Source organism: Zalophus californianus, chromosome 4, assembly GCF_009762305.2.
Source record: "Zalophus californianus isolate mZalCal1 chromosome 4, mZalCal1.pri.v2, whole genome shotgun sequence".
Lineage (NCBI taxonomy): Eukaryota > Metazoa > Chordata > Mammalia > Carnivora > Otariidae > Zalophus > Zalophus californianus.
Window position 1 is genome coordinate 127,686,418 of NC_045598.1, and position 14,141 is coordinate 127,700,558.

Here is a 14,141-nt window from a genome sequence, read left to right on the forward strand (position 1 = left end):
TTGAAAAAAAGTTACAGACATGCAAAGCATCCCTCCAAAACAGCACAGTGCAATGGTGATGCTTATTGTATCTGGAGTTTATTGTTTGGGCCAGGGCTGTCACTTTCCCATAGTGTCTTCATTTATTATGCTAATTGACTTCCCAAGTGCAGGCAGGAGGGTATCTGCCCTGTGAATTATTCTCGGTTGGGGGCTTTTAAAAGCAAACCTATTTTGTGCCTAAACAAAAGCAAAAATCAATGTGTTTCTTTTCAAAGGCGGGAGGGTCAATACCATGGTTGTTTTGTTCCCATCCAGTTATGTAACCGTGGGGACTTGTTTCTTTGCTTTCAGGATTTGTACAAAACACATTAAAGCTAAACAATAGGCGGGAGTCATAGGAGCAACCCTCGAGCTGTGTCTTGGAGTACGTCCTCCTAGGTTTGGGAATCTCCAATTAGTTCCATCTCAAGTGCTGACTCGTGTGTGTGTGTGTGTGTGTGTGTGTGTGTGTGTGTGTTTAGTTAGCTGGCACGCAACACACTTCCCCAGGGTTGTTTCCTTTTTCCTGAGATTTGGCGAAGGGTAAAGGGTCGGAGTCACATGGATACAAAGCATTTGATTAATGTCCAAGTCACCGCTGTGGCTGCCGGAGCCGCCTCCCCTCCAGCCCGGGCCGCGTGAGGCCGGAGCCGCGGGGCTGGGCGTGCAGGTCCCGGGCCGGGGCCCCCTCTCTCGGGAGTTGCCTCCTCAGAGCCTCGCGCCTCCCGCGCCGGAGTCCCAGCGGGCGCGCTCTCCTCTCCCACCACCCCAGCCTCTCTCCAGCATGTAAAGTCGCCCGTACCTCCTCAGACTTCCCGGAGGCATCAACTTTCCTTTCTAGCCGGCGCGGGGCCGGGCACCAGTGGGCGCGCGGGGCAGCGCGCAGCACAGCAGCCCCGCGTCCCGCCGCCCATCATGAGCGACGAGAACCGCGGGGACGGCCGCGCCGAGAGCGCCAAGGACTTGGAGAAACAGCTTCGCCTGCGCGTGTGCGTGCTCAGCGAGCTCCAGAAGACCGAGCGGGACTATGTGGGCACGCTGGAGTTCCTGGTGTCGGTGAGTGTGTCCCCGCGCAGCGACGCAGGAGGCGGCGGGCGGCGTGCGGCGCGGATCCCGGAGAGGCCGCGGGAAGCGCGCGCCGCATTGTCCGCGGGGGGACGGGGCACCGGTCCCGGCATCGCGGGACCACGAACCCGCGCGCGGACGCTGTGCTCGCGGGTGCGTGGACCTCCGGCGGGATTGTTTCACGCCTGGACACGCAATGAGTTTGCCAGGGCTTTGGAGATCTGCGGGTTTGAAAAGTTAGCTCCAACGGGAGAAGGCTTTTGTCCAGGGAATCCTTGTTACCCCATCTTTCCTCACTCTTTACCCCTGTCCCGGGCCTGCTCGGTTGCATTGTGTTATTTTTTTCCTTCTCTTCCCCCCCTGGGATTTTGTTTTAAGACTTTGGCCTGGTGATTAAAGTCAGTCTGCTACATTCAGGTACATTTAGTTTTTTTTTTTTTTTAACTTGATTTTTTTGGAGCTTGAGTTCATTATTCAGATTAGATGGCAGCGAAGTCCCTTTCGTTATAATAATCTTAGAAACATACGATTCTGGTGGGGGGTACAGAAAGAGCAGCGGGGTTATGATCTCTAACAGCTGTTGGATATTAAAGCCACATGTGGTGCTCACCCTGTTCTAGCCCTACAGTCTCCTACTCCCATCCCCCATCCCGGGTTTAAATTTGCTCTCCACTCAGCTCCTGGGTTCCCTGTTCACACTGAGCCCAGGAGAGCGGTATAATAAAACTAGTGTCAAACAACTTCAAGATTTCATAGAAAGAACTGGCAGTAACTTCGTTTCACAAAGTTTCAGCTTGACGCATTGGAAGCCTGCTCTGGAAACGTTTCATTCATTTTAGAGCCAGAAGGGGCAAAATTGAGTGAAAGAAACTTCTGAGACATCACTCAAAAGTTGAATTTTTTCTATTCACTGTTTCAAAGACAAAGACTGAGCATTGGCTCCTCTCCACCCAGATGCATGGGAGAGCATCATTTAAAGACTGAGGAGCTTTAGCCTTTGCAGTCTAACTCAAATTTTCAAACCTGCTCCTTCCACCTCCCTGTTGCAGCCCCCGTGGTCCAAAGGGAAATGTTTCAAAGGCCAAGCTTCCTGCTCCATGTTCTGTAAGATGTAAACTTTCTGCTTATAATTATGGCAGAGGAATTTACTTCTTTGCTATGGCAAGAAGGAGAGAACAGTGTTTCAAGGGATGTAAGACGCACAGGTTGACTTCTGGTTGACTTCTCAAATTAAAGTCAGTATGTTTGAGCCCCTTGGGCCACATTCTTTGGAAATGTTTGGATATTTGAGAATATATGGGTAATTGGTGATAAATTGGATTGTTGTACACTTCCATGCAGCAGTCTCAAAAAAGCATGTTTTTAAGGAGATTTGACTTTTTTTACAAAGTTATTACAATATTATTGACTATATTCTATATGTTGTACTTTTCCATGACTTTTTTTTTTATAATTAGAAGTGGGTACCTCTTAATCCTCTTCACCTATTTCACTTATCCCCCACCCCCCCTCCCCTCTGGCAACTACTTGTTTGTTCTCTGTATTTATGACTCTGATTCTCTTTTTGTTGTTGTTTGCTTGCTTGCTTGTTTTGTTTTTGTTTTGTTTTTTTTTAGATTCCACTGTAAATGAAATTATATGTTATTTGTCTTTCTGTCTGACTTATGTCACTTGGCATAATACTGTCTAGGTCTATCTGTATTGTCACAAATGGCCAGATTTCTTTTTTATGGCTGAGTAATATTCCATATTCTATTCCATACCACATCTTCTAGATCAATATATCTATAGATGGACACTTAAGTTGTTTCCATATCTTACATATTGGAAATAATGCTGCAACAAACATAGGTGTACATATGTTTTTTTGAATTGGTGTTTTCATTTTCCTCAGGCAAATGCCCAGAACTGGACTTATGGCTCATATGATACTTCTATTTTTAGTTATTTGAGGAACTTCCATACTGTTTTCCATAGGGGCCACACCATTTTCCATTCCTGCCAACAGTGCACGAGGATTTCCTTTCCTCCGTGTCTTTGCCAACACTTGTTATTTCTTGTCTTTTTGATATTAGCCATTCTGACTGGTGTGAGGTGGAGATTTGACTTTTAATAGCTTCAGATTTGCCTTTCATGAAGTTTCATTGGTGACAAAGTCCTTTGACTTTTGAAAAATCTGAGTCACTTCTTAAACTGCCTTCGTTACTCCTTTCTGGAGGTATATGAAAAAAGTACTGTGCAGAGTCCTAATTTATAGAAATAGAGAGCTAACCTCACTTACATGAAAAACCAATTTGTTGATCTTTATTTAACATATGAGTTTTTGCTCTAATCTTGCACCTGATTATTAAAATTGAAAACTTATTACTATATAAAGTTGGGTAAGAAATTGTGGGAGGGGATGCCTGGGTGGTTCAGTCGGTTAAGTGTCTGCCTTCAGCTCAGGTCCTGATCCCAGGGTCCTGGGATCAAGTCCCACATTGGGCTCTTTGCTTAGCAGGGAGCCTACTTCTCCCTTTGCCTGCCGCTCCCCCTGCTTGTGCTCTCTCTGACAAATAAATAAATAAAATCTTAAAAATAAAGAAAAAAAATTGTGGGAGGTATAAAATAAATTATATGTACCTATTTATAAGTAGTTCATTTAATGATTTCTTGATTCTTCTTATCTCATTCAGAAATTATGGACTCTTCCACTTTTATTTTTCTTTGTCCATTATTTTGTGCATGTACATCCAGTATTTATGCACATACATGTTCACACACACACACAGACACACTCATTGGCCTGACTATCATCCTAAACAAAAGTTTACCCTGACTTCTTTTTAGTCATAATCATTCAAAGCCTCAGATCTACTTGTAATACACTTTTAGATTTTCTTTTTTGAGTATTTCTTTTTTGATTATTATTTATAGCAACACTGAATACCCGTGTATATTACTTGGTCACCTTCCGTTGAGGTAGTCAATCTAGTTTTAACTTTAGCCTAAGCTAATAATGTACCAAGCTTTAAAAATATTCAGACTCTTTGGTCTGGCAATTCCTTTTCTAGGCGCCCTCCTGAAGGACTGATAAGAAATGCAGATAAATGATTAAAGTTATTTTTTTAAAAATTAGCACTAGTATTAAATAAGTGGTACATTCGTTGTAAAAAATTTGATAGTGCATTTCTAAGTCAAATGTAAATATTTGTTAGATTAGTCATTGTTTTAGATTTCTGTCATTGTTTCAGCCATTAACATGCATGGAGGGTAACTCTTATCTTTATTATGAAGAGATAGAAAACGTATTTTTAGTTTTACCAAGAACATATTTTTTACTTACAAGCCCATAAATAATCAAACAAAATGGTATTTTTTTCTCTTGATTAAATGATCATATGACCTGAAGGTGAAAACTTTTTTCACTAAGCTCTTTTATACTTCTTTTTCTTTTAAAGATTTTTAAAAATTTATTTATTTGAGAGAGAGAGAGAGAGAAAGAGCAAGCGAGCAAGAGCCAGGGGAGGGGCAGAGGGAGAGGGAGAAGCAGCAGACTCCCTGCTGAGGGGAGCCTGATTGGGGCTTGATTCTAGGACTCTGAGATCAGGACCTGAGGGGAAGTCAGATGCTTAACGGATGGAACCACCCAGGTGCCCCTAAGATCTTTTATGCTTCTGATTCCTTTCTGTTCTCATTTCCAACTCTTTCATTTTTCAAGGAGAGAACAACTTTCCCCACTCCCACCCCACAGATAGCTGTTATTTAGAGTGTCTCACTTTTCCTGTGGGATCTCTGGCTTCTTCTTTCGTTTCTCACCAGCCCTTCTATCTCACAACCCTGAGATCATGACCTGAGCTGAAATCAAGAGTCTGACCTTTTACTGACTGAGCCACCCAGATGCCCCAACTCCCACCCCATTCTTAAGGACAATTCCTTAAAATTCTCAGTTTTGTTTTTCTTCCATTTGGTTTGTATAAAGAGTGAAAGTTATTTAAATATCACTCAGGCACATATGAATTTATGTAACAAGAAGTTTTATTATTTTTTATTTAAAAATTTTTTTTATTATGTTAATCACCATACATTACATCATTAGGTTTTTTTTTAAAGATTTTTATTTATTTATTTATTTGAGAGAGAGAAAGAGAGAGAGAGCGGGCACATGAGAGGGGCGAGGGTCAGAGGGAGAAGCAGACTCCCTGCTGAGCAGGGAGCCCGATGCGGGACTCGATCCCAGGACTCCAGGATCATGACCTGAGCCGAAGACAGTCGCTTAACCAACTGAGCCACCCAGGCGCCCCACATCATTAGTTTTTGATGTAGTGTTCCATGATTCATTGTTTGCGTATAACACCCAGTGCTCCATTCAGTACGTGCCCTCTTTAATACCCATCACCAGGCTCGCCCATCCCCCCACCCCCCTCCCCTCTGGAACCCTCAGTTTGTTTCTCAGAGTCCATAGTCTCTCATGGTTCGTCTCTCCCTCCGATTTCCCCCCCTTCATTCTTCCCTTCCTGCTATCTTCTTTTTCTTCTTCTTCTGTTTTTTTTTTAACATATAATGTATTATTTGTTTCAGAGGTACAGGTCTGTGATTCAACAGTCTTACACAATTCACAGCGCTGTAACAAGAAGTTTTAAATTAAACATGTAGTACCTGCATTTAAAACAGAAACAATATTTAAATCAGGCATTGTGGTATTAAAGACTTTGTAACACGCTTATTTCAATTCATTGTATTCTAAATTTCTAAATTTGATATCATGGGTGGATTATGGTATCTGGATTAGTTATTTTTTAGGTCATAGATAAAATGTAGAGAGAGATCAAATTTGCTTGAATGCATGTTCTTGTTTTGTTTGGGAGATGGAATTTTGTGTTTTATTAGAAGTACTCAAACACGTTTTTTCTAAAGAAATGATTTTATGGACCTAATACCCAGTATTTAATGTTCCAAGTCTGGGTGGACAGTAGTGTGTTGCAATTAGTTTCCTGTTTGCAACCCAGTCATAGGGCACATCAAGATCAGGATGGCTTCCCTGACCCATTTAGGAGGGCAGAGCAGGGCCAGCTTCATGGGTTTGCGTGCTGTGCAGTTTGCACTGAACTTCATGCTCAGAAGGACCTGGGACTTGGTTTAATGCTCTGCTAGCACCGTCTTGAAATTTGTGCTAATTTTATCTTTGAACTTATGTTTTACAAGTGAAGTCCATTGGGACAGTAGAGTGTGAGCAGAGCAGATATATGAAAGAAAGAGAAAAGCTTTGTATTTCAGTACCTTTAATAGCACATTTCCCCCCCACTTTTTGAGCAAAAGTCCTCACACTTTTATTTTGCACTGGGCCTGGAAAATCATGTAGCCACATTTCACTATGACATTGCAGCAGGATGGCTATATACATTTTTGTCTAAACTGGGACACTTTTGAGGGTGAAAGGGAGGGCTGTTAATAATTATACTGGGAAACAGATGTAACCCGGGATTGTTCCTGGCAAATCAGAATGCGCTGTTCTTCCACATTGTGGGCACATGAAGACAAAGACTTTGAGCTACATGTCTTGTCATAAACGAAAGTTTTGAAATTTGTTACCTCTCTAGGCGTTGACCTCAGATAGCCCAGAATCTGAGTCCTGTCTCTAATTTACTAGGTAACTATGGACACATTCCTAAACTTTTCAAGCCCCATTTTCTTCATCTGTAAAATGGGGAAACAGTAGCATTTCGCAAGGTTGCTGTGTGGATGAGATGATGGATGCTTTGGGCTCTGCCCGGTCCCTGACTCACAAGAGGGCCCTATATATAGTTACTGTTATTTCTTCTGATGCTGCAGTTGTTACACAGAACTACACATACTGGTCAGCCTTAATGTCTAATTTTTGCCTCTATGACATTCTTCTCTACACTTTCTGTCTCTGAGTCTCTTCTTTACTTCTTCCCCTGGTGTTTCTTTTCATGCAGTCCTTCTTCCCATGATATTATTTTTTTTTTTTAAGATTTTATTTATTTATTTGTCAGAGAGAGAGAGAGAGAGAGAGCACAAGCAGGGGGAGCAGCGGGCAGAGGGAGAAGCAGACTCCCTGCCAAGCAGGGAGCCCTATGTGGGATTCGATACCAAGACCCTGGGATCATGACCTGAGCCGAAGGCAGACGCTTAACAGACTGAGGCACCCAGGGATCCCCCGATACTCTCATAAATACTCAGTTGACTGAAGACTGTGAGAACACTTTGCAGACTATAAGACAACAACCATAGTTAGTATGGTGTTTTACAGTTTACAGTAAACAATTGCATATTTATTATTTGATTTGGCTTAATATATGTGTCCCTTGGCTCTTTCAAATGGTGCTCCCTAGAGTTCCAGGGTTCTGTGGTTTGGCTTCAGGGGCCCTCACAGAGGGTGAGGGGGAACTGAATTGTATGGCTTCAGGCTTTCCACTCAACCTCTCCTAGCATAGCCCCACCTTCTTCTTTCTTTTTTTTTTTTTAAAGATTTTATTTATTTATTTGAGAGAGAGAATGAGAGATAGAGAGCACGAGAGGGAAGAGGGTCAGAGGGAGAAGCAGACTCCCCGCTGAGCAGGGAGCCCGATGTGGGACTCGATCCCGGGACCCCAGGATCATGACCTGAGCCGAAGGCAGTCGCCTAACCAACTGAGCCACCCAGGCACCCCTAACCCCACCTTCTTCTGATTTGTGCCTTTGCTAAAGCAGTTAGAAAAACCACTTACCTAGATAGTAAACTCCAAGAGAATAGGAATGGTGCATTTATTTCCTAGGTACAATTTTCTTGGCCTAAATATAGTGCTGTGTAAATAGCAGGGGTACAAACAAATAAAACAAAAGCAAACGCACAGTTTGAATGAGTCCAAAAACCACTTCTTTCAGTCACCATCTAACTTTTTCCAGGCAAGGATAAATTGATTCAACACATGATGCTTAGGTTTATGTTACACCGGCTGAATTGTGTGACCGTCAAATTCATATGCTGCCGTCCTAACCCGCGGTATACAAATAATTACAATGCCATGTGGGAGAGGCAGTGATGGATTAATAAGTAAAGTTTCATGGAGGCATCAAGGGACCCCTTTAGTCTGGGGTCAAGGGACGTTTTGGGAAATGGATAGCTTCCGAAGGATGAGGAGGAATATGCCAAACTGGGAAGATAACTATCCATCTGGAAGGAGCAGCATGTTCCATGTGACCTTCATATGGCATTTGGGGGTGCTGGCATGACGTTGCCCAGGGGATGCTGAAAATGGAGATTGAAAAGTTCTATATGCTTTTTGGATATTTTTGGGTGTTGGTGGGAGATGAAGTCAGTTCAGTCCGGTTTGAGAAGGATTCGATTTTTAAGAATTCTTTTTTTCTAACTTTTTTTTAAAGATTTCATTTATTTATTTGAGAGAGAGAGAGCGGGAGAGAGAACATGAGCAGGGGGAGGGACAGAGGGAGAAGCGGACTCCCCACTCAGCATGAGCTGAGCTGAAGGCAGAGGCTTAACGACTGAGCCACCTATTTTTAAGAATTCTGACTTTAACTAAAAGTAGTGGGAAATCAATTGTGAGGGGACACCTACTGTCTTACAAGTTTGAAATCTCCAAAGTTGGCACTGGAAAGGGCTATCTTGTGGGATAAAGTTGCCAGGCCAAGATTTCCTGAATCTCTGTCTCTAAATTTCACCTTGGGATTCCTTCTCCTTGTTCCCTGTGTCTTCCACCTTCCTGGTCCTCAGCGATCCACACAAGCACACAGAGAAGACCTTTCCTTGCTTCTCTTAATCTGGGACAGGTTATAATCTTCAAAACATTATTCTTGACTAGGGAAGAACACAGGCCAGTAATCCTAGAAACAAAATGAAACACAAACGTAGTCTAATTTGTGTAATACAGATTTCTGCTCCTACCAAAGTGATGTTTCTCTCAGGGCCTGGAGACTCTGATCTGTTTTTATCCTAAGCCCTAAGATAGCTCCAGACTGACCCCCACACTGGGCACTACTCCTGGGCTGACGTGGGAGAGTACTTTGTTTTCTAGCCATTAGCTTGAACATGTATACATGAGGATGGCATCAGGACGCTGCCCTTAAGATGTCTTGACTCTTGTAGTGAATATAGCCTAGTTTGTTCAGAATTCTGATTTTTGGAGTATTAATCGTTATGGCCAGAGCCTACTCACTACACAGAGGGATGTATCTTTAGTCTTATGGTTTCATCTGCATAATTATACCTTATTATAATGCCATTAACATAAGAATAGTATCTGCTGAGATTAGCTTTGTTTCTCAGCAAGAGAATTCTGTCAGTAGGATTGAGGAATAAAGACTGGAGTTTAGTTACCCATTGGGAGTTTCTGCCATTGTGTCGATCCAGGTAAGAAATGTGGAATGTCTGATTTCAGATAGAAGCAATGAAGAAGATAAACAAAACAAAACAGAATAAAAACCAAACCAAACCACAAACAGGCAAACAAGCACCCAACAACTATGAGACATGCTTGGGTGGAATTTTTGGTATTTGTGTTTGTTTGGAAGTGGAGGTTTCTGTAGAAGGGAGAACATAGTGTGGAACTTCAGCCCGTAGTTTGAAGACAAGATGGGTAGTGTAACTGAGAAGTGAAATAAAAGGGATAGAAGAGCATTGGGATGAGGAGAAACGTGAATTTGGTTGCGGACCTGCTGGGCTGCAAATTCTGCTGCTTTGTTAAGATAAAAGTATGAAAGTTAAGGAAGAATTTGGGGCAAAAATTAGAGATCTAGAAACTAACTTATCGTATTTGTTGACGTCATCAGGTGGATGAGATGCCGTAAGGGGAACAACTTGAGGGAAAAAGCCATACAAACCAAGGATAGGACGTTGGAAAGCCAGCATTTAAAGGATAGAGGAAGAAGTAGAGTGCGTTGGTGACTGAGATTGAGCCATCAAAGGTTGAAACAAAGAACCAGGCGAGAGTGATCTCTTGAAATCCAAGGAAAGACCTGGTGCCCCAAAGAAAGTTTTCTTTAAAGTGTCAGAACTTTTGAGAAGTAGGTGGTGGGGAGACTGAAGAGGCCCCTGGATTTGACAATTAGTCTGTCACTGGGCTTTAAATTCAGGAGTGTGTGTGAGCAGAAGCCTGACTGAGAATGAGCTGAGACCCCAGTGGAAGCTGAGAGGTGAAGACCAGTGGAAAAACCATTCAGAGACTTTGGCGGTAAACGCAAGGGGAGAAGTAGGTTAGTAGCAGAAGCTGGTGATTTTGTCCAGGGATGTTTGAGGAAGGTGAGTACAGCCAAGGGAAGGAGACAGGAGAAAGGGAGCTAAAGAAGCTACAATACAGCGTGGTGGAAGCACAGAGCATCTTCATGTAAACCATGGCAGGAACCCCCATGTCACCGGGATAAAAGGAAGCTACTTGGCAAGATTTGCTGCCATGAAACATCCACGGCAACACATCGTTGCAGACTCCGACTCCAAGAATGAGCCGGCTGTCTCTCGGATAGTTTTAAAATTCTGCTTCTTCTCTAGTCTAGCACATGAGGAACTGCTGGGATGGCCTTTGTACCTCCTTGTGAACACTCACCAGCGGCCCTGCCATGCTGGGAGGGTGGGGTGAAGTGCATGGTACAGAGCATGGGTTTAGGGAATCTGATGACCTGGGCTAAAGTTCTGACACTGAAACTTACAAACAGTGTGTAACTTAAGGCAAACTACATAGCCTCTTTACGCTCAGTTTCACATTTGGAAAACACATTCAATAATATCTCACAGGCTGTCCTCAAGTTCAAATCAACTTCTGTAGGTAGAATCCCGATAGGTAGTAAGCCTCTCGTCTCTTTTTCCTTTCTCCTCCTGCCTCACAGAGTCTGGCCCTTGTTGAGGCCACCTAGCCTGCTTCTGAGCCCTTTCTCTTCCAGCCTGGAAGCATCCTGGAGGCTTTAATAGATAAAGAAAAGTCCTGAGGAGGCCAGAGGGGCCTTCAGGAATGCAGGGGAGGTGTGGTCTTAGAGGGGGAGAGGGGGTGGTAAGGGTGTGGGAGATGGAAGTTGGGGGGTGAGCTGTGGAGAGTGGGGAGTCGTTTTCCTCTGGGAGGAGCAAAAGATGCAGTGCCCAGGGCTATTTTAGAGGAGAGGGGAGTTGGAGGTCTCTACCTAATGACCTTTATTTCTCCATGAAATTGAACTTTTGTTTTCTTTGTGTTCTGTTTTGTTGTTGTTGTTTGTTTGTTTTTGCTGAGAGTAAGGAGCTATAAAGATAGTGGTAAGGATTTGGAACATACACTTTCAAGAATAGTAAGGGGAATTGAACTCAGGTATCTGAGGTTGGATGTTTGTCTTTGTGTAATCGTTCTTTTATTTATTTTTATTATTTTTAAAGATTTTATTTATTTATTTGAAAGGGGGGGAGAGACAGTGCACAAGCAGAGGGGGAGAGACAGAGGGAGAGGGAGAAGTAGATTCCTCTGCTGAGCAGGGAGCCCAGTGAGGGTGGTGTGGTGGGAAGACTCGATCCCAGGCCCCCGGATCATGGGATCATGACCTGAACCTGAGCTGAAGACAGAAGTTGTTTAAGTGAATGAGCCACCCAAGCGCCCCTGTAATTGTTCTTTTTAAATGTGACTTTCTTAATGCAACATACAAATTTAGAAGTCAAAATAGAGAAGTGGCTTCTCCTGATTTCTTACATTATGACTAGGTTCAAATCTTGGAAATAATGACATAATCATTTTTTAAAACCATGACATAAGTATAGAACTTCTATATTATTACATTTAATGCACACAACAATTACTGTGCACACTCTTCAAAAAGAAACATTGATTTATCTGACAACATTTTGGTATAATTACATTTTTTTCTCAGTACTTGTCTTTTAGCAGTGCTCTGTTGAGTGCTCTTTTACTATATACCTGGTTTATACTTTAATTCCAAATAAAATTGTTGTGTTTGAGTTTTGAGTGCAATTAGTTTGACCTAAAAATAGTTGTTTTGTTTACATGAATTCTTTAAAAATCTTACTTATAATATTTACCTTTCATAATAGATGAATTTTTATTCTCAATGTATTAAAATTGCAATAGTTATATATTAAAACCAAGATTTCTTTGACTTATCATATTATATTTGCCTCAAACAATAACAAATTCAGGATAAACACCCCTTAGTAAGTGTTTCTTTGCTTAAAAGTATGGTTGGGTCACTTTTCGAGTGGTATTGAGTATATTCATTCAAATCCTGGTACATCTTATCAAAACTTTTTTTCTAATTTTCTAATTTTTCTAATTTTTTTCTAATTTTTTCTCATGAACAATCATTGAATTTTATCCAAGAATTCAATGATTGTAATTTTAAGAAAACTGATATGTTAAGTCAAGGTTCTAGCCTTACCATATAGCTAAGCATACTGTACAAAAAAGGACCTGTGTTGTTGGAGAATAGCTAAGCCAAGGACATTATGTTCTGTCATCAATGTGAAATGAGTATTTTCCATTAAAAGACAAGCCTTTCACTTGAAAAGGTTAAATGGTATAATACTTAAGAAGTGACGGCAGCTGGTTAAATTTAGAATACTGATATAAAAATATTCTCTGGGTTAATAGCAAAAATATAGTAATATAGAATATGAATGAGTAAACATTTTTGTTTATTTTAAAACTTTGTTTCTCTGGGAGAGTCACCTAAGAGTTGATGTCTATGTTTGACTTTGCTTTGTTACTTTTGTTATTTTAATTATCTATTTAAGTTGTCTTCTTGCCAGTAGAAGAGGCTTTATAGAAGGTGACACATTTTCAGTGATTGTGTAAGAAATGCTGATGTTTTCCTTTGATGCCTTGTAATGCTTCAGCTTGGCCTTGCTTTCATGCTCCTTTGGTTTCTAGTTTTTTTCTTATTTGAGACTATTGCCCCAAAGAAAGAAATCTTAGGACTCCAGAAATAACATCTCCCGTTCCAAAGTTTTATTTCTGTCAGTAGCACTTGGGGAAGAGCTATGGAAAGAGATTATGTCACCTAGATGTTAGTCCCATACCCACATATTCCAAGATTGCTTTAATAATTCATTATTTCCCCCAAGCTGAAATTATGGAAGGAAAGGGGATTTTCATTTTTTACACTGTATATCTATGTGTTGGACTTTGAATAACTTTAATATATATATTTTTAAATGTTTTATTTATTTATTCATGAGAGTCAGAGAGAGAGAGAGAGAGAGAGAGGCAGAGGCAGAGGGAGAAGCAGACTCCCTGTCTAGCAGAGAGCCTGATGTGGGACTCGATCCCAGGACCCTGGGATCATGACCTGAGCCGAAGGCAGACTCTTAACCATCTGAGCCACCCAGGTGCCCCTTTAATATATTTTTATATGTTATATAGAAATATTTTTGTATTCTTATATTTATTCTACAAACAATTTTTACATATTCTAGACACAACTTTATCCCAATTTTTCTTGTACCTCTCGAATAATGAGACGTCTGGCAGAGACTTCTAATTGCTCCCAATGTCCAATATTTTTTCTTCCATAGTGATAAAAGTTTTAGCTCAGGACATGATTGTCTAACTTAAGACTACATTTCCCAGCCTCCCTTGCAGCTAAGTGTGGGCATATGAATAGGTTGTGGGCAGTGGGATGTGAGCAGAAGTGGCATGGGTAACTTCCAAGGTGTACCTTTATAATGAAGGAGTATGCACTCTCTCCCTTCTCCCTGGCTGGTGTGAGGATGTGATGGTAGGAAATGAGGCAGCCATTTTGGACCATGAAATGGAAGTCACATGTCGAGGATAACAGAACAACAAAATAGAAAAGAGTCCATTTCTTTATTAAAGCAGTCTTAACTGGTATCCTATCAAAAATGGGCCTGTAAAAATAAATCAATATTTACTTAACTCTGTCTTAACATCATCTTTTTTGACATTTTGTGTTGTGTTTCTAATTTTTCACTGATTTATGCAAATTATTAATGAATTGGCAAACTTTGATGTATTTTTCTGCCTTTGTCTTAACTGAGTAATCCTAATGTTTTAAATTTATTTCTAGCTTTTCTTTAATGAAAGCTCACCAGTGATTTCTCTGGATTATGCTAAAACTACACTGTCTTTTGC

At 41.4% G+C, this 14,141-nt stretch overlaps 1 protein-coding gene across 1 annotated transcript in view; it reads left to right on the forward strand.

Annotated features, from left to right (window-relative positions):
* Positions 1-512: 512 nt before the first annotated feature.
* Positions 513-14,141, forward strand: part of PREX2 (phosphatidylinositol-3,4,5-trisphosphate dependent Rac exchange factor 2) — a 296,111-nt gene continuing 282,482 nt past the window's right edge. The window contains 1 exon segment of the mRNA XM_035727132.1: positions 513-1,077. Within this exon segment, the coding sequence (XP_035583025.1) occupies positions 937-1,077 (141 nt within the window). The 5' untranslated portion in view covers positions 513-936.